Consider the following 20,948-nt stretch of genomic DNA (forward strand, 5'->3'; position numbering starts at 1 on the left):
TTTAAAGTAGATAACAAGGACCTACTGTACAGCACAGGGAACTCTGCTCAATAATCTGTAATAATTGGGAGATGAATTTGAAAAATAGATACATGTATAACTGAATCACTCTGCTGTACACCTGAAACACACTGGTAATCAACTATACACCAAAATTTTAAAATTGTATAAAAATAAATAATACTGAATCTTCTAACCCCCCCTCAAAAAAAAAAAAAAGACCTCCAGTCCCTTGACCACTCCATTTTCCTTTTTTCTTTTTTCAAAAATTTATTCTTATTTTTGGCTGCGTTGGGTCTTTGTTGCTGTGCATGGACTTTTCTCTAGTTGTGGCGAGCGGAGGCTACTCTTTTTTGTGGTGGGTGTTTCTCACTGGGTGGCTTCTCTTCTTGCGGAGCACGGGCTCTAGGCGCACGGGCTCAGTAGTTGTGGCTCGCGGGCTCTACAGCGCAGGCTCAGTAGCTGTGGTGCACGGACTTAGTTGCTCCGCGGCATGTGGGATCTCCCCGGGCCAGGGCTCGAACCCTTGTCCCCTGCAATGGCAGGCGGATTCTTAACCACTGCGCCACCAGGGAAGCCAGACCACTCCATTTTCTTCTGTCCTCTTGGCTTTGTTTCCTACCCTAACCAGGCTCAATTCATTGATGTAATAATACTCCTCCTGGGACTATGCAACCTCTTCCTTCTTCCTCCACTGTTCAAGCTGAGGAACACTACTGGAAATATTACATAACCATGCAGACAGTGCTACTACAAGATTATGCTCTCCTAACTCAGCTGGGCCTTGAATGCTGATCAATAATCCTTTTATATTTGGCCCCTTCTCTCATTCTTCACTTCAAACTTTAACATTTCAATGTTGATTTCCTACTTTTCCAAGGCTTCCTCTGGAGCAGGAATGTTCTGTTTCCTAGGAACTCAACATTCCTACTTAACAGACTTAGTCTAAGAGATGTCCTTTCTATTTGGTAATGCTAATACCTCCACCTGTTCTTGAGACCAGGTTCCATCTACTACTCTATGTCAGCTTCTGCCTCTTTAATGGGTACCTCCCCAGAATTCATAAATATTCGACTTTACCTTAAAGGCTTTCCAATAAGGTCAGCTCCTGACTAGTTTCCTTCCCCATTTTCTCTCTTCTGGCTTCCGTAATTCTCCATACCCTACCTCCTTTCCTGGCTGTCACTTAACACTTCCTTCCCAAGTCTTCTCTGCTACTTTTTCTTCTGTCCACTGAGTGTCCACTAAGTATTGGTGTTCCTCAGGGTTCTCCCTGTGGTGACGTATTTTTTCCCCTACGTGCTTGCTGCTTCTTTCAATTCCAGCAAAATGTATCAGGTGCTTACTATACCTCAGATTATGGGCTGAATGCTCAGGAGATAGAAGACAAAGACAGGATGCTTGTCCCCAAGGGACAGAGCTGTTTCAGACCCCTATAAAGAACTGATCACTATACCTCTCTGCCTTAATGACCTACAAGAACCTCAAACTCAATATTAGCCTTTCCTTCAATGCTATGTTCCTTCTACAGACATAACCTGTTTTATTGCTCTTTGCTTTACTGAACTTCACAAATACTGCATTTTTTACAAACTGAAGGTTTGTCGCAACCCTGTGTCAAGCAAGTCTATCGGGGCCATTTTTCCAATAGCATTTGCTCACTTCACGTCTTTGCCACATTTGTAATTCTTGCAGTATCTCAAACTTATTATTATTCTATTTGTTATGGTGGTCTGTGATCAGTGATCTTTGATGTTATTCCTGCCAAAAGATTACAACTAGCTGAAGGCTCAGATGATGGTTAGCGTTTTTTAACAATAAAGCATCTTTTTTTTTTTTTTTTTTTTTGCGGTATGCGGGCCTCTCACTGTTGTGGCCTCTCCCGTTGCGGAGCACAGGCTCCGGACGCGCAGGCTCAGTGGCCATGGCTCACGGGCCCAGCCGCTCCGCGGCATGTGGGATCTTCCCAGACCGGGGCACGAACCCGTGTGCCCTGCATCGGCAGGCGGACTCTCAACCACTGCGCCACCAGGGAAGCCCTAAAGCATCTTTTTAAATTAATTTTTTTGAGTATAGCTGTTTTTGAGTAATGTGTTAATTTCTGCTGTGTAGAGCAAAGTGAATCAGTTATACGCATACACATATCCCCTTTTTTGGATTCCCTTCCCGTTTAGGTCACCACAGAGCACTGAGTTCCCTGTGCTCTACGGCAGGTTCTCACTGGCTGTCTGTTTTATACACAGCAGTGTATGTGTGTCAGTCATTCTCCCAATTCATCCCACTGCCCCCACAACAAAGCATTTTTAAAGTGTGCACATTGTTTTTCAGACGTGATGCTACTGCATACTTAACGGATTACAGTAGAGTGCAGACATAACTTTTATACACACTGGAAAACCAAAAAGTTTGTGTGACTCAATTTATTGCGATATTTGCTTTATTGCGGTGGTCTGGAACTTAACCCATAGTATCTGAGGTACGCCTGTATGTTGTCTTGGTAAACAGCATCATCATTCACAACTACCCAAGCCAGAAAGTAAAGAATTTTATGATAATCTATTTCTCACATCTGAACCCCTCTCTACCAAATCCTCCTCACTGGCACTTAAAATATGCTCCATTTGTAAACACTAGTTGGAATCCATAACACTCTCCAGCTACCATTCTATCTTCTCTTTCACAACCAACTTTCCAAAAATAGGCGTGTACACTTGCTCTCTACATCCCTCAAAACTGGCTTCCATTCAAACTACGTAATTGCCAAGGTCACTAATTACTTTCTTACCACTAAAGCCAGAGAATGCTTTCCATCCTATGTCTCATGATTTTTCCTATCACTTAATCTACTTTTATTTTATTTTAATTTTTATTTTTTTGCAGTACGCAGGCCTCTCACTGTTGTGGCCTCTCCCTGTTGTGGCCTCTCCCGTTGCGGAGCACAGGCACCGGACGCACAGGCTCAGTGGCCATGGCTCACGGGCCCAGCCGCTCCGCGGCATGTGGGATCCTCCCGGACCGGGGCACGAACCCCTGTCCCCTGCATCGGCAGGCGGACTCTCAACCACTGCGCCACCAGGGAAGCCCCCTAATCTACTTCTAAATACTGAGTCCCTCAGAGTTCAGCCCTGAGCCCTTTCTATGCACTTTTTCCTATAGCCATTCACCCATTCACAAAACGGCTCCTCTTCCCGTCTCACCTACCTGAACATACGGTATTTCTTCAACTACTTATTCAAGGCAAAACCCTGGAAATCTTCTCTACTTCTCTCCTCCTCTTCCTTTCCCATAACTCATAATGATCAAGTCCTCTCAAATATTTTTGGTCTCTCCAGTCCATCCACCTTTCTCCTTCAGCCATCACCACTCCACACCGACAGTATCCTCTCTCCCCTGGATGACTTGGACAGCCTTCTTAACTGGTCTACTTGAATTCCCCACTGGAATGCTCTCACCAGAGTGAACTTTTAAAACTGAAAATGTGGGGCTTCCCTGGTGGCACAGTGGTTAAGAATCCTCCTGCCAATGCAGGGGACATGGGTTCGATCCCTGGTCTGGGAGGATCCCACGTGCCGCGGAGCAACGAAGCCCGTGCACCACAACTACTGAGCCTGTGCTCTGGAGACTGCACGCCACAACTACTGAGCACCGTGTGCCACAGCTACTGAAGCCCGCACGCCCTAGAGCCCACACACAACTACTGATGCCTGCGTGCCTAGAACCTATGCTCTGCAACGAGAAGTCACCACAATGAGAAGCCCACACACCACAACGAAGAGTAGCCTCTGCCCAAAAATAGATTTTAAAAAACCCACAAAACTGCAGATGTAAGAATCTTATTCTTTTGCTTGAAACCCAAATGTGAACCCAGGATAAAGTCCAATACAATTAGGTCTAAGACACAGTGTGATGTGGTCCTTGCTTACTTCAAACGCTATCAGTTTTTTTTTTTTTTTTTTTTTTTTTACCATTTCCTTAAAAGTTATTCCTACCAGTTTTTCAGTTTCCCTTTAGCCTGGAGCTTCCTCTGCCTTGCTTCCTCCAATACCTCCTTCTTTAGTGAAGTCTTCATTAACTGCTTCCCCTCACTACAGACCATGCAGTATCATATTCTCACGCTATTATATATTCTTACAGTACCCCTAGAACTAGTAATGATAGTAATTGTGTACTTCTGAGCTCCGTGAGAGTTTGAGTCAAGTTTTCTTCAACTTCCATTTAAGCATTCAATAAAATTTTACTACTGCTAAGTACATATTATGTTTAAGGTACTGGACTAGGTGCTTGGCATAAAGCAGTAGGCGATCTAACTAGAAAGATTTCTGCCCTTGTGCAACCTATAGGTTGGTTTTGCGGCAGTGGTGGTGGCGGCGTGAGATTTAAGCACGGCAGAAAAAAAGCCATTACAACTCAAGATGAATGCTATCAAGGAAGTTGAGTGCTGTAATGGAGTAACTGGACATGGGGCTAGAGAACCTAACTTGAGAAACCTAGGTAGTGACTTCAGACAGAGTACTGGGAAAGGAACAGGTTGAAGGCGGGGTGGGGAAAATGACTTTGATATGACGTGACATGCCTAACTATGAGGTAGGCAGCTGAACATGAAAGCCTGGAACTATAAAAAGTTTGGTCCTAGGGTTATGTGTTTACGTGTGACAGGTACACTGATAATACTAAGCTCCACAGAATGGACACCATCCAAAGAGAGTGTAGTCACACAAGGAGCCAAAGGTCCAGGTCCTGGAAGAGGAACTAGGATTGGAGTCAGTGATGGAGCAGCCAGAAACCGCTGCTGTAAGGATAAGGAGAAAGCCAAGAGAAGATGCCAAGAAAACCAAGGGAGAATACTTCAAAGGGGAAGTCCTCAACCCTACTGAATGCTCCTGAGGCAGTAAATGAGGGCAGAAAAAGAACCTACAGGTATGACAGCATGGAAGAGACTGGTGATCCTGATGAAAGCACTTTCAGCAAAGCTGTAGGGACACACAAAGTGGTAGTAAATGAAAAATGGAGGCAACTCAGATTAGTTATGATGGGAACTAAATAAAAGGGGTTATAGTTGGATGGGATCAAATGACCACTCTCCCCCTTTTCTTTCAAGAACAGTAGCTATTAGGGACTAATATGAGCTGTTGGAAAGGATCTAGGAAAAGAAAGATTGATGAAACAAGTGTAGTTAATTCAAGGTTTCTGAGAAGGTGAGGAGAGCTTTTGACAAGTAGAAGAGAGTGCAGATATAGATGGGTTTGTAAACTTAGTGATGAAATTTGAGAAAGTTCCTGTCAAATTTTTGTATTTTCTCAGCAGAAAAAAGAAAAAAAAAGAGTACATAAATCATTTAAGTTTGTGGAAACAAGTTGTTACAATAAAACTGCAGAAAAATTGCCAGTTTTGAGCCTATTTAAGTTTTGAGATTATAAACCTGCCTGTTGTAACAATTTTCTCCTATTTAACTGCTCAAGAGTAGACAGAAAACTGCGATTTTTCCAGATCACGACATGAAGGGAGGTGCAGGGGTATGGTCTGAGGATATTTGCAAAGTGGGATCTAGTCTCTAAGCCAGACAAGTTGAGGGCAGGGAGTGAACTGATGAATAGTGAGCAAGTGGTAGCGTTAACTGTTATTCGTGATGAGGTAGAAATATTTTTTAATGGAGATATCTCGAGCAGATGAGCTGGAGAAAGATTGTGGTTGGAGAAAGGGAATCTGAATTCCAGATTTGGAAGTGATACAGGTTTCGATTATGTCAAAGCATAGGGCCCCCATTTATGGAGCGATCACTGAAATGAGAGGCACCTCTAATGAGCAAGTTCATCAGGAAATAAAACAAATTTTGTTCACTGAGTGGTAGTGTTGGGCGGCATAGATAGTAAGTGACAAATATAAAAATTAAAAACACTGGTATGGAGAATGAACATGTGACACTTCATTACAGAGTGATCCGGGTGGCTCTCTGATGAGGTGACATTTAAGCTTTACTATACAAATAGAGGAATAAGCATTCCAGACACAGGAGTAAATATGTGTAAAGCCCTTGAAGTGGTGGTGGTTTGGGGGAAGCTTAGTATGTGCTCCAGGGGATGGAAGCATCTGGAAAAGGGAAGTAGCATAAGAATGTCTGGAGAGGTTGGCAGGGACTTTGAGTAAAGAGACTGGATTTTAATCAAAGTGTACTTTATGTTCAATAAGTATTATTTGGATGTAGGGTGATGAAACATTAACAACCAATACAGCAAGGGAATCAATCCAATTGGAATGGATAAACTGACCAATCAGAATAATCACCACGTGTAAACAGCTGGTACAGGTGCACTGGTGCACACCTGCTGATTACGAGCCCTGGCTGAATGAATGACATCTTAGATGGCTGTTTCCCAAAACATGTTCCTTAAATCACTAACTTAGTGGGATATACCTAAGTATTAACATTAAAAAAAATTTTTTTTAATGTTCACGGTCATTTAAGTCTGAAAAATTCCCACTTTAACAGTTAACATCTTTTCTGTACAGCAGAACCTCTCAGTCTTCAATATGCGGATGTACACTGGATTCGTTAAGGAGAGCTACAGCACGCAGTTTAGAAAACGGCTTTCATCACTGCCATCACCTTCCCACCCACTGCTAGCACACTACACTAAACATTCTGAAAAAGGCTGCCTTACCGCTCCACTTCTTGACACCTCTCACATTCATTAGTCTCTTTCTCAACTCCAGTAACATTCTTTTTTCTGGCGCCCATCAATTTTTTCACGGACTACTTCAAGTCTCCCTGCTCTTAACCTCCAACTTATCCAACCTATCCTCTATACAGTGCCAATTATCTTTCTAAAATCGGTACCTGATCAAACGGTTCAACTGAAATGCATTCAGTAACCACTTGAAAAACAAAACACGATAAAGACTAAATGTGGCAAACAAGAACCTTCACGACCTGGCCCATCAGCCTCCTCAGCTTCAGCTTCTCCAACTCCCTATCTTTCCACACAGACCACCTGCAATACTGCAAACGCACTATGCCGCTTCCTATCTCCTGCCTAGAATTCCCCTTTCCCCTCTGAGCAGCCGCCGACCACTCATTGATCTTTCAAGACCCATCTTTCTAGAAACACTCATAACCACCTACCTCTTTTTCCCTGAAAAACAGAGCATTCTCTCGATGTCTCCAGCTTTCATGTACTTTTATCTTAATAACTATAGCAACTGTTTGCTTACCTGATGATCAAAATTTGCCTTTGTAAAACTCTGTCCAGCCATTTAAAATAATTAATTATGCTGAATTTAACATTGCTGAAAATTTCTCAAACTGTTACATTTCACTTAATGATGTATGCTGAATAACATGTTCTGATCTGTAAGAGTCAAATTCTCTGAGTTTAGAAGAGGGAAAAAAATCCATTTTTCAAATGATGAAAACTTAGGCAACTTTACACTGTAGGAAGAAAATATCTCAAAGACAAGAGATTGAGGAAAATTATACCATGAAAAATATATACTTTTTGATACTTTTTTAATACTTAGGCATTACATTCTGTATCAAATTTTACCAACATGCTGTTGTTCTATAAATTCATTATTTTATACCATAATTTGATTTTTCTGTTCCATGCTAAAAAGCCCACTATTCCATAATTACTTTTAGCATACAGTACCTGGAATATAAAAAAAATTAACTCAATGTTGGCAAACTGCCCGCCCCACCCCACCCCCAACATGTAGGAGAACAATTACAGAAGTTCTAGTGGTTAATTTTCTTAAGCTAATGAGCAAAAGAAAAGCCCCAGTACACTGGCATTTTCCCTTAACAGGCTCATCACTACATTCATCAGAAATAAACCTACTTACTGCTGTACTATACAGGGCAGTTTGCCAAATGCCTACCTTTTAAGATCTAGGTCAACTTCTAAGAAAACTGTACGGAAACATTCAGTTGTTAACAAAAATTTAATATTAAAATGACTCAAGGTTATTATTAATTTAGAAAAAAACATGTATTAATCACCCATAAGAACTTTTATTTTAATAAATAACAGTGGGCTTACCAAAGGATAGGGATTTTAATGTGTCAAGTTTTATGCATATTGGTAATAAACCTTAAGGAGGTGAAACCAACTATTCAATATAACCCATTCGGCCCTAAAAATAAAACTATAATACTTTAATAATAAAACTTAAAAAAATATTTTCCAAAAGAAAATAATTCACTCCTTGACCATGCTTATTTATTCAGAGTACCACCAATTTCAGTTAATGTTAAGTGCTTCATTTTTCCTGCAAATCTGATGTTGCACAGGGAATATACACATTTTCATATCACAATATCATCAATATTTCAGGCTAATAATATTGTGAACGCAACTGGTTTATAACAAAGTCAAAAATCAATGCTACTATTTATGGCAAACAGAAACAAAAGTAAATTTAAAAGGATGTTTTCTTTTGTTTCCAGTACTGATTTTAATTGGAATTCAAAGGAAGGTAATAAACTCTCCTGAAATAACCTCTATCTCTGGCCGTAAATCCACAGTATAAATATGGTGAATAAAGCTAATCTATAAGAGCTAACTATATACTGAATAACCAAAATAATCAATTGTAACAACTAATACTGCTCTGGAAGACCAACCTAATGAAAAAAGTATCATTAGATATGGTGGGAAAATACAGACAAATCTGTACAATCTAACATCTATAAACAGTAAAATCAAAACATCCAACTTCCTTATAGAAAGTGTTTCATCTATGTAATTATAAATGTTTAAGGACTCTTGCATTTTATAAACACAAGATGGGCTCACTTTGATGATACCAATTTTTAGATTTATAAAAATGTTTAAAAAAATCTTTCCACAAAAGTTTATACAGTTTAAAGCTATACACCAATCTATAAATCTCAGAAAATGGGGGAAAAAAAACAAATAAAATCCAAAAACCTTTATAAGATCACATGTATAAAACAAGAAATGAAATGTGATTTTATTTAAGGCAATACTGGGCTACTTCACAAATCACCACCTCAAATATTTACACTGCTCCACACTACTAGTTTCTATCACATTCACAAAGGATTTTTTTTTTAAATACCAAATGTTTAAAATCTTTGATGTAGTAAATTCTTTATTCACATTTCCATTATATTTCATGGAATCATAGTAACTATATCCAATTAGAAGCACTGAAAAGAAAACTGCAGCTATAGGAAATTGCTAAAGAATCTGCTTTAATTTCACATGAGTACCACCCAAAAAATCCTGGAGGGTAAATTTACAAAGCAGAGCAAGGTGCTGATATAACGTGCCTACTTTGTGAAAAGTAATTTTTTGAGATAGTCTTGTAAATAAATGTTTTATGTAAAAGTCAATGAACTATGGCAGAGTTTCTAGTTTTAGTTAAAAAAATTCTTAATTTAAAACAATAAAAGAACAGTTTTAAAAACTTGATCACTTAGTTAAAAATTAAAATTCCAAATATAAATGTGTCATTTAATAGTTTAGACTTACACACTGCTGGTGGCAGCAAATGATTTACAATAATAAATATATACAAAAAAGGTATCTACAGAGTACTGTTACACATGAGCAGTGACCCGGTGAAACATATCAATCACACAGATAATTCAGTTTAGTTCATGGAAAGGGCAACTGGCTGATAGAAATTTGAGGTTTAGCTCGACTATTTACAGTAACTGAAATATTGATTCTGTTCCTCAAGTCCCATAGGGATAAAAAAAAGTTTTACATGACAAATGTCATGTTCATTTTTTTTTCCTTTTCTTTTTTTTCTCTTTTGGCCAGGTTAATTCATGTCAGCAACAACAAAAGAAAAAGAAAAAGGTTACACAATTCTAGCATGCTTGATGGCTTCCTATTTAAAATAAAACTGTAAATAATGTATTAATAGCACATGAGTTATCAGTTCTGCCCTCTCCCCGTGGCTTTGCCCATACTGATTTCTTTCATAACAGACACATCTGGATCATTTGAATGCACTTCAAGTTTTTTCAGACTGACGGTAGGTTTCATTTCCTGAAGTTGCTTTAAGACAAGCTCAGTGCAATTTTTAAGAGTCTTGTCTAAAACAATTTTTACATTATCACTGCACTGAAGCTGTGATGGATTGGCAAATTGTACAAAGGTTTCACTTTCTTTACAAGAACATATATGATTTCCACTAGTCACAGCAGTCTTGTCAACATTTTTTCTTGCATTTGAATGGGATCCTTTTTTATTCCCACTATTTGGATGGTCTTTGTCAGTATTTTTCTTCTGCTTCACTGCAGACTCCTCAAGAAACTTCAGAAATGATACTTCGAATCCCATTGGTTTAAATGAGCTCCAGTCAAAAGAGGCAGGATGCTCCTCAGTGGTTTGTATTGCAACAGCGGTTTCTTCTTCCTTGTGCATAATACTGAACTCAACTGCCGGTGCTGGTTCGGCTTTTTCAACTTTCCTCTTTTTATTTTGGGAGACATTTTTTTCTTTATTAACTCTCTTCAAATTACTTGCTTTTTGTTTTTCTGACTGGCAGGGGTTATCTTCCTGAAAGTCTTTACTAACATTTGAAGAGGTCTGAGCTTGGGTCTCCACACTTGTGTTGTCTTCATTTATTAATTTGGTAATAAATAATTCTGTTAGCTCATCCACTTCATCTTTTTCATTTTTTTCAACTTCCTTCTGTGGAACTACAGTTGTTCTTGAGTTATCACTGCTCTCTGATATACCCGTGTCAGAATCTTTCACATCACTCTTTTCAACTTCTTGCTCAGAAGTTTCCTTTAATTGTGAATTGCAACACCGTTTGAAGACAATGAGAAGATTGCGGTGTTGTGATGTAAATGCCTTAGATAATTTATGGCATTTATAATGTCTAATTATATTGCTTTCGCTTGTAACGACTGACGTACACCCCTTTATCATACATGGATACTGGGTGACAAATCTGCTCGTACACTCAGATAAGGCATCATTTCTAGCCTTTATAGAATATACATGCTTCCCACGTTTCAGAGAATAAGGCTTATTTTCTTCAATCTGCACAATCTTTGCAGTCTTGTTTTCCAAATTATTTTTTTTCTTTCGTTTGGTCTTAGGCATTTTGGTTCCTTCCCTTCCAGATCTGTATTTTGTCCCCCGGTGTTTAGACTTTGTCTTTTCTTGGTTTGCCTTGCTTGACATGTTTTCCTGACCAGGTGTTAATCTTCTTGGCCGAATCAGATGAGCTTTATGTTTGTCATTATGCTTATTAAAAATGTGTCGGAGGAGATTGGACCGGGTCGCATATATTCGGTCACAGCCTTCACAGTCACACTTGTATATGCCATCTTCCTCAGTTTTACTTCCCCTTGCCCCAATTCCATGATCTGCCTCAAGATGAACAACATAGTTCAAATATGTGGTAAATGAAGATTTACACTCTGACTGATCACATGGAAATTTCCCAACATCCACCGAAGCAGTCATACTTTCAATTTCCTCAGGAGACATCTCGTGAAGTTTCATGTAGTGTTGTATTAGGCCAGTAATTGCTTGGAAAATTCGAGAGCAGTCACTCACCTGACATCGAAATTCTTTCACAGTCTGTTTAGTTTCAATCTCTTCACTGTCTTTACCAGCTTCGCTTTCCTCTTCAACCTCTGCAGAAAATGCAGGTAGATCTGATTTGTGTACAGCCTGGTAATGCAGAATTAAGTTTTGCTGTATTGTAAAGGCAGCAAAGCAACCCTGATGAACACATCGATAAGGTCTGTAGGGACTGTATCTTGTGGGAAACTCAAGAGATTGAGAAACTGGCTTCTTGCGTTTTCTCTCCTCCTTTTCTTTTTTATGTCTCCTAACTTTCCGTCCTTTGGTTTGTACATTTGCGAGAGAATTTGTATTACATTGTTCTGAAGTAACGGTCATCACTTGTGAAGAACTTTCTGTTTTATCAGGACTTTTTTTTTCTAGAAGTTGTTTTTCTGGGATCACTGCTATATTACTGAGGGTATTTTCCTTCATTGTACCCAATTCTAAAGCAGGCTGGAATTCCCTTTTATTTTCCTCTGTCATAGCTAGCTGTCTTTTTACTTGTGTAATTCGTGGGGCTGACGAATTTTCACTCTGAGATTTTCTTCCATAAGGCCTTTTTATTTTTAACTTTACCATTTCTTCTGTTGTAAAATGATGTACCAACTGACAGTGTGCCCGGAGATTCGAATTTCTTGTAAATGTCTTTGTACATGTAGGTACTACACATTTAAATGGAGCAAATTTCAACTGATTCTTCTTAATTTCAAGAATCATCTCTGGAGTGTACTGATGAATTTTACCGTAGTGCTTAAACAGTGCATCTTTTGTCATAGCACTGTAATTACAGCCTTGGTTTTGACACACAAAGGGTTTATTAACTCTGTCATTAAACTGAATGTTGCTTATCATTTCAGAAACTGGCTGAACAAGTGTGACATTTGGAATTGGTTTAACAGGAGTGGGAGTCAGTGTCACTGACGTATTTATCAGTACACACTGGGGTGCTGGAGAGGACAGGTCGTTTTCTAATTTTAATTTCTGTAAGCCTTCTAAAATCTCCTGTACTTGATCCTCCTTATGTAATATTTCAGGCTGAGGAATGTTACTTTTTGTCGGCATGACACCTATGAAGGAGGAAAACTGAGAAGAATCGGATAATTTGTTATTTTGTACAGTGTTTACTGAAGGAAGCTGAATGTTATAATTTATTTGAGCATTCTGTGATGTTTCACCAATACCCTGAGATCCACTTTTTACCTCAAGTATTTGAGAATTCATAGCACTTTTAATAATTTCAAGAGTCTTTTCAAAGTTTTGTATAACATTGTCTTCAGAAATCTGCAAATCAGAATTTATTGAAGGTGTGCATGAATTCAAAGCCATCATTTGGGAATCACCATTTTCAGTTTTTAATGTTAAGGGAGCTAACACTGTATGGGACTCAAGACTGGTTTTAAAGTTTTCTTTCACATCAGTTATAAACAACTGATTGTCAACATTATTTAATTTCTGTGTTAGATTTTCCACCAAACCCTGAGGTTCACAATTAGGAATTACAGTTGAATGAAGGTTAGTAGCTGGTATCTCAATCCTCTTTGCTATAAGTCCCATTGCCGTTAGGTCACTTGTTACCAAGTTTTGGGGAGCATTAGGGGCAATTAGTGGAGGAGCAACTTTCTTTCTTCTCTTAGAAGCACTGTTTCCCTTTTTATTTAAATGACTAGACCTTGTGTTCTGAGGACCACTTATAACGGAAACTCGTGAACTGTTACTGATAAAATTTTGTGATGGCCCACTAGAATTAGGGAATGAACTAGAGCACAGACCATTTTCAACAGTCTTCAGTAGTAAGTCATTTGCTGGAAAAACAGGCAAACTGTTGCATTCCTCAATGGAGGAAGTTTTGGAGTTTGGTGTCCTATTCTGGCCTGTCAGCAGGGGGTTTGCATGGCATACAGTCTGCAGCAGGGGTGGCACAGGTGGATTTGGCATCACTGTTGCATTTACTGGTGCTGGGTCTGAGACACAACCCGGGGGAACATGAGAGAGCACATCGGCACCCTCAAATGTACTGGGAATGCCGGCAGTTTCCAAAGCCTGTTTAATAATTTCGCTTCCCTCTTGACTAACACTTGTATTAAAGTTAGTCACACCACTCCGAAGAAATGTATTTGGTAAAAATGCTGAGGAGCGATTTTCAGCAGCAAGAAGTTGCAGGAATGATGGATCTTTAAAACATGCTCCTGGACTGAAGGTAGACTGCTGCGGCTGCTGCGAGTTTACTGCATTTGTGGAGAGAATCATGCTGGCAAGAAGAGAAGGCTGCCCGTTACTCTGCAGAAGTTCTTGAGCAATTTCTGCCCCATCCAGTGGTTTACAGTAAGATCGCTTAGACAAGTGTCCACCTAGAGATCTGGGGTTAGTGAAAGCCCTGTAACACCTGCTGCAGATAAATTTCCCGTCTCTGATAATTGCCGGCCACTTAGCCCTTTTGTTGTGCTTGGGTTTTCTTTCCTTTCCATTTGGGCCCTGCCCACGGTCTTTTTTCACTTTTTCCAGTGCAGACTGTTGGGCACTGGTGCCACTGAAGTCATTTCCAACATTGACTTGTGAAGGAAAAATTGCATTCTCACCATTACCTCCCTTTAGAAAAGAGGAATTAGTGTTCCCTTCGATCTGTGAGGAAAAATGATTTGTATTATTTTCCAGCTGGGAAAAAACAGAATTAGTCCCACTATCTGCTGGTGAAGGGAAGAGAGACATTGAACTACTTTCTGCAGGTAACGGAAGGAAAGGATCTGAGCCACTGTCGATATTCAAAGGCAGAACTGTTTTGGTTAGATCTTCCATTTGTGCTGGCAAGGTAGTACTAGATAAATTTTCCATTTGGGAACATAACATACCACCACCTTGTTCATTTTTATCCTGAGAAGGTATATTTGGATTTATGACACTTTCCACTGAGGGCAAGAGTGGAGCTGACACATTTGCTAAATGAGCTGGGAAAATGGAAGGTGAGACATGCTGCAACTGATTAGAACAAGTAGGATTCCCATTGGCTTTGGTCTGTGGTGTAAAAAATGCATTATTAGAGCTGCTCACCTGTGATGGCAAAAAATAAACAAACTTTCCATTATTTGGTGTATTTAAGTTGTTAGCTTTCTGACCCCTTTTGCTTTTGCGTTGCATTTTGAATGCTGCATACTGGTCGGGGTGTGCTGTCTTCATGTGTTTCCCAATACTCTGTGAAGAGTTATAGGTTCGAGTACATCCCTCAACCTGGCAACTGAATTTCTGAACTGGTGCTTTTGGAGGCACTGATGGAGTTCCTAAAGAATTACTGAGGTTGGGCTGTGGTGCAACAAATGTGATACTTTCTAATGTCTTCAGAGGTAAATTATAAAGATTGGACGATGTTTTAACATTACCTCCACATTCAAACTTGGCAGTTGGTAAACTGTTTTGAAATCCTGCCTGATTTTGCACAGAAAAGGTCATCAGGTTGTTCACTTGTCTTTCTAAGTTTTGTGGAGTAAGGTCATCTATTTTGAGAGCTTCCGAATCTACTAAAGAATTCTGAGTAATCTGGGCTTCATTAAAACAAGCCTGTTCTTTTCTCTCTTGGAAACCTGTATGACACAAATCATTACAAGGATCTTCAACTGGTGTATGTAAGTTTGTGACCAGTGATTCACCAGTGCCTTGCACAACTGAGTTTTCTTGCTTTCCAAAGTTATCCTCGATCCCCTGATTGAGGGATACCTTAATGGACACAGCTACCTCACTGGCCTGAAGCAGAGGAACAGGGGCAGGGTTTTCCAAACCATTTGGCAATGGTCCATCAGCTTGCTTGAGCTCTGAAGCAGAAATCTGGTCTTGTTTGGTCACAGGTGATTCTGCCTTGCTTTTATCCCAAGCACCACTTCTATCTGCTGGGAAGGTGTTTTCCATGTTATTTTCTGAAGGAAGCACAGATCCTTCTTTCTTAGTGTTCCCTTCTGCGTTCTGATTCACTCTGGAAGGCTGAACAGAATCTCCAGAAGAATTAAGTTGGTCTTCAGGAGGCAGCACTTTTTCAGGAGTACTGTGATCATCCAGATGCTTTTCTAGTTCACTCTGAGAACGATAAACTTTACCACAACCTGTGAACTTACAAGTATAGGTATTATAATGTTGTGCTTCATGATCATATAGTAAATAAGCTTCTGAAAAAATTCTGCCACATTTAGGAAACATGCACTTTGCTCTAAAGACTTGATGTTCCTTTCGGTGGGTTAAGAGCTCTGCGTAACTATTAAAACCGGCCTTACATTTCATTTGTATACAGATATATGGTTTACTGCCACAGTGCATTTGTAAGTGATCATTGAGATGAGTAACACTTACAAAATGCCGTCTACAGTACTGGCAAATAACTTTTTTGCTTTGCATTTCAAGAAAGCGCCTGGCATCTTCATTATCCTTATGTCCCTTTACATGAGCAATTAAATTTTTAAAGTACTTAAAGCCCTTTTTACAAAAAGTTACAGGGCAGTTGAATTCATTAACAGGTACTGGTTTCTGGACTGGGATCACCTCTGGCTCATAAGATTTGTCTTTGTCATCAGTTTCATCATCTGAACCATCATTATCATTAAACACTATGAAGTCTGTTGAGTAGAGACTATTCTTCTTGATAGGCCGCTGTTCCTGCTTGGCCACAGCATTAGTCTTCTGATTCTCGTTGGTAGTTGTGATCTTAGGAGGCCTTCCCAACCTCCTTAATGGTTTCATAGCTGCTAGTCTCTCTTTACTAGATTGTTTAACATGCAATGTGACATGAGGGACAAAAGTTTCTTTAGAATTAAAGTTCTTTGCACATATGGGGCAACTGTAAATCCCATCTTTGTAATGTTTTTGAGCATGTCGTACTATTCGATGACCAAGGAATTCTTTGTCACATAGCACACAATACTGCATGTAGGCTTGCCAGTTCCTGAACCTAGCAGATATAAATCCCCTCTCTCTTAATTGTTTTATCTCTCTCTTTTTCTGCTTTTCATCACAAATGTCTCTAAGAAGGCCAGAATTAGCACCAATTCCACCATTCATGGAAGTTTCTTTACTCTCTTCCTGATAGTCTGCTACTTTCTCATAAACCTCACTGTCATTTAGTTCATCTATTGAAGACACAATGGATGCTTCTTCTCCCATTAATGCAAGACATTGTCGTTTTAAGGTTTTCCAATCCCAGAATTCTGGATCAAAGGGCCACTGAGTTTTCAATACAAGTAAGAGCTCACAGCGTAGAGAATTTGGTATTGGAAGATTCTCTTCATCATATTTCTGGTCTGGTTGGTTATACAACATTTCCACAGCATAATATGCATCTACCGTAGGCTCAATAAGAAATTCACTCAGTTGACAAGCACGTTTAACTTCCAGATCATCAGGCAACAAGCATGAAATGGTCTTGCAAATAGATATTTTCACTTCAGTATTTTCTGTAGATTCCAGGCGAAGAGCTTTTACACATAGTTCTATACAAGTGGCAAGTCCAGCCCCTTCAGTCTGTGAAAAAGCAAGTAAGAAATGTTATCTTAATTTACACTCATCAACAGATTTGTGAATTTAGTAATTTTAAAACTGATGTTTGCTTTTTTCAAATTTTGCAATAGCCAATATATGCAGATACCCCCTTCCAAAGCATTGTAGCTGTGTATGTGTGTGTGTGTCTATGTGTGTAATGAGCTGTAGAGAATAGCAGAAAAAGCATAAACGTTGGGAGCTAAGACATGAGTATAAAATCATCTAACGGCTAGGCAAACTTGGACATTATTTAACTTCTCTGACCTTTCATATCACAATATAAAAGAGAGATGAAAACAACACAAACTTCATGAAACTGCTATGAGCATTAATAGATATTGTGTATCTAAAGTAGTTGGTATAGTTTAGTATTATGTCTGGCACACATTAAGTGATCAATAAATGTCATTAACTTTACCACAAATTTCATTTCCTAAGTTTATATTTACAATCCTTCTGAAACAAAACCCTTAGTCCAATTACAAAACTGAGAATGTCCCCATAATTCCTAACTCGTTAGTAATGAAAGGAGATTTTCACATTTAAGGGAATAAAGTTATCTGTTCCTTAATATTGGGAATTCTAGTTCTATCATAAATTTGAATGCCAAATCAGCTACCTCATGGCTGGACCATCTTTTTTTTTTTTTTTTAAGATTATTTTTGATGTGGACCATTTTTAAAGTCTTTATTGAATTTGTTACAATATTTCTTCTGTTTTGTGTTTTGGTTTTTTGGCTGTGAGGCATGTGGGATCTTAGCTCCCTGACCAGGGATCGAACCCACGCCCCCTGCACTGGAAGGCGAAGTCTTAACCACTGGACCACCAGGGAAGTTCCTGGACCATCTTAAGAATTAGGAGTAGCAGGAGACACAATAAACTTTTTTCCTTTTGAATTAGCATCTTGAACTATTATTATAATATAGCAGTAATAAAGGTAAGACTCATGTGAAAGATACATGTAATGAAGAGATAAAAATGGGTTTTACAAGGCTAAAAGAGAACAAATACATGAAAAATAAGCCAGTCACAAGATGTGGTCACATTCATGGGAATGAAATATGTGTGACATAAGATCAAAGGGCAAGAAAATCAAAAAAGGTCCAAGAAAGCTGAGAGGATCTGTATTTTTACAGGTTAAGAAGGAAATAAAATATTTTACTAAAACAGAAGCTTAGATTTGTGGGCCAAAAGGAAAGTGAGTGAAAGAGGCTGAGATGCTAACGGCCATCTTAATGTTATAAATACATTTGAAACCTTAAGAAACAAGGCTAACAAAACAAACTATGTCAAAATTTTTATTCTTCTGAGTTTTCATCTTTGTGTGTGTCTGATTGAAAATTAAGTTTATAGGTAATATTCAGATCATAAACTGGTTATGTAACAACTGTTTTTTTTAAGAGTTGAGTTTGAATTCACAATTTCCCGTAAGTACAATGTGATTAAACAAGTAATTAGCCCATAAAAACCTACTTAATAATATCAGTTAATAAAAGTACTGATAGCACCAGCTTGAATTTATGAGTCACAGGAGCAGAAACCTAAGTGAGATCCATTCAGAGAAGGAAGAGAGACTCATCCCCTCTCTAGCACTGGCACACAGCAGGCAATCTTCTGAAAAATGCAAGGTTTTATCTTTGGTGTCTCCCTTTTCTATTCCTTTCCTCTGGCTGCCCAGTATCCTTGACCCAAAGCTACCCAAGGCTTACATGCTGATATTCCTTCCCCATTAACATCCCATTCAGCCCTTCCCTATCCACCCACAGCATCATGGCTTACCCTGCTTTAAAATTCTTAAATGGTTATTACCCGTGTCTTTCAGAATTAAATATAAACTTCTTAGCATGGAATGAATACAAAAGGGCCCTCACAGTCTTTTTATCTTTTTTTATCTTTTCCCTATCCAAACAGCCTACACTCCAGGCAATGTGAACTGTAGTTCCCCAACTACGCCATTCTCTCATGTCTTGATACAACTTGTGATATTGTAATATACTGCTAAGAAATATATATTTTGGTCTCCCCCCCCGCCAGTTCCCACATGGCTCCTAAAACCTTTGTAATTTCCTAAGTAATAACAGCTATTGGGGCATCTTTTGTTCCCAGCTTTTGAAATAGGTGAAATGAGTGTTTTTTGGTTATTTATAATAAGGCCTTTTCGATCACACTCGAGTTTATTAATGAGATGATTTCTGAAAGCCCCTAGATAACCACAGGCTGGGGGCTGTCAGGGGAACCAACCTGTGATCAGAGGGTTGAAACTTTCAGTCCCCCTCCCCTCCCTCCAAGGAGGAGAGAGAGGATGGAGGCTGAATCTATTACCAATGGCCAAAGAAGCCTCCATAAAAGCCCATAAAGAAGTCGGTGCAGGGGCTACCCTGGTGGCGCAGTGGTTGAGAGTCCGCCTGCCGATGCAGGGGATGTGGGTTCGTGCCCCGGTCCGGGAAGATCCCACATGCCGCGGAGCAGCTGGGCCCGTGAGCCATGGCTGCTGAGCCTGCGCGTCCGGAGCCTGTGCTCCGCAACGGGAAAGGCCACAACAGTGACAGGCCCGCGTACCGCAAAAAACAAAACAACAAAACAAAAACAAACAAACAAAAAAGAACTCGGTTCAGGGAGCTGCTGGGTTTGTGAACAAGTAGAGGTGGGGGAGAGTAGCTCACTCTCTCCCCCATACCTTGCCCTGTACATCTCTACCATCTGGCTTTTCCTGAGTTGAATCCTTTCAAAATACACCAGTAATCTAGCTGGTAAACTGTCTTCCTGAGTTCTTGTGAGCCACTCTAGTAAATTAATGAAATCTGACCAGAAAGTTGTGGAAACCTCTGATTTATAGCCAGTTGGTCAGAAGCACAGGTGACACCCTGGATTCAAGACTGGTAGCCGATGTTGGGGGAGGAGGGCAGTCTTATAAGACTGAGCCCTTAACCTACGGATTCTGTGCTATCTCTAGGTGAACAGTGTCAGAATTGAGTTAAATTGTACGACACCCAGCTGGGGTCTAGAGAATCAGAGGATTACCTGGTATGGAAAAAATCTCCACACACTTGGTCATCAGGAAGTATTCAGTGAGTAGTGAATAGAGGAGAAAACAGTATTTTCTTTACACTACCTTTCATTCTTTTTCTGTTACTAGGAACACTCTCCCTCTCCAGCTTTGTTTGGCCATCACTATTTGAGAGTCTAAACAGACCAGTGGGTTAGAGGGCCCTCTTCTTTTATTCAATCAGCACCTACTTTACACCAGGCACTATGCTCAGCAATGTGCTCTCCCTCTCAGGAGTCTTGATATCCCTCTATATTTGAAAGACCCATATTACACTGCAACTGTTAGTGTGTCTCCATCAACAGATATGAGATCCTTAAGGGCAGGGCTATATTTTTCAACACTCGGACTTCAGGGGTCTAGGAAAAAGCATAAATAAAATGATGAACCAAGCTATCTGCCCCATTTCCTTTGCAAATCTCAAATAGAGTTTAAGAAGGAAACAATTATTTTAGGTAATATGTGAGCAGCTGGGCAATAATTTTCAACAACTCCTGGAGTTTTGGGGAGAAAAGGGGGGGCACCAGTTAACCCAAATCATCAACCTTGAGGCTAAATTTCATCATGTAAAAAAATGAGGAGTTATACTAGAACGCAGTCACTACAACATAACTTTAAGGTCTCTTTCATAGTCCTAAAACAATAATCATCTATGATTCTACTTTTAAGATAAAACCTCTGTTTGGTCAGATTTCAGAAAATAAAAACAAAGGGAGACATTTTATGCAATGGGAAACAAGATTTTGGGGCAGAGCAATTACCACACTGCACATTATCCTGCTCCCCTGGACAACTTTCCCAAGCTATTCACACTTTAAGTGCTTTTTTATGTG

General features: G+C 39.5%; 1 protein-coding gene across 2 annotated transcripts in view; it reads right to left on the reverse strand.

The window, feature by feature from the left end:
* Positions 1-7,487: 7,487 nt before the first annotated feature.
* The window catches only part of ZNF292 (zinc finger protein 292), an 87,811-nt gene continuing 74,350 nt past the window's right edge, over positions 7,488-20,948 (reverse strand). For both annotated transcript variants that reach the window (XM_060167731.1, XM_060167732.1), the window contains one exon: positions 7,488-17,051. In XM_060167731.1, coding sequence (XP_060023714.1) covers positions 9,906-17,051 — 7,146 coding nt within the window. In that variant the 3' untranslated portion in view covers positions 7,488-9,905. The remainder of the gene's footprint in view (positions 17,052-20,948) is intronic.

The sequence above is a fragment of the Lagenorhynchus albirostris genome, chromosome 12, assembly GCF_949774975.1.
Source record: "Lagenorhynchus albirostris chromosome 12, mLagAlb1.1, whole genome shotgun sequence".
Classification (NCBI taxonomy): Eukaryota; Metazoa; Chordata; class Mammalia; order Artiodactyla; family Delphinidae; genus Lagenorhynchus; species Lagenorhynchus albirostris.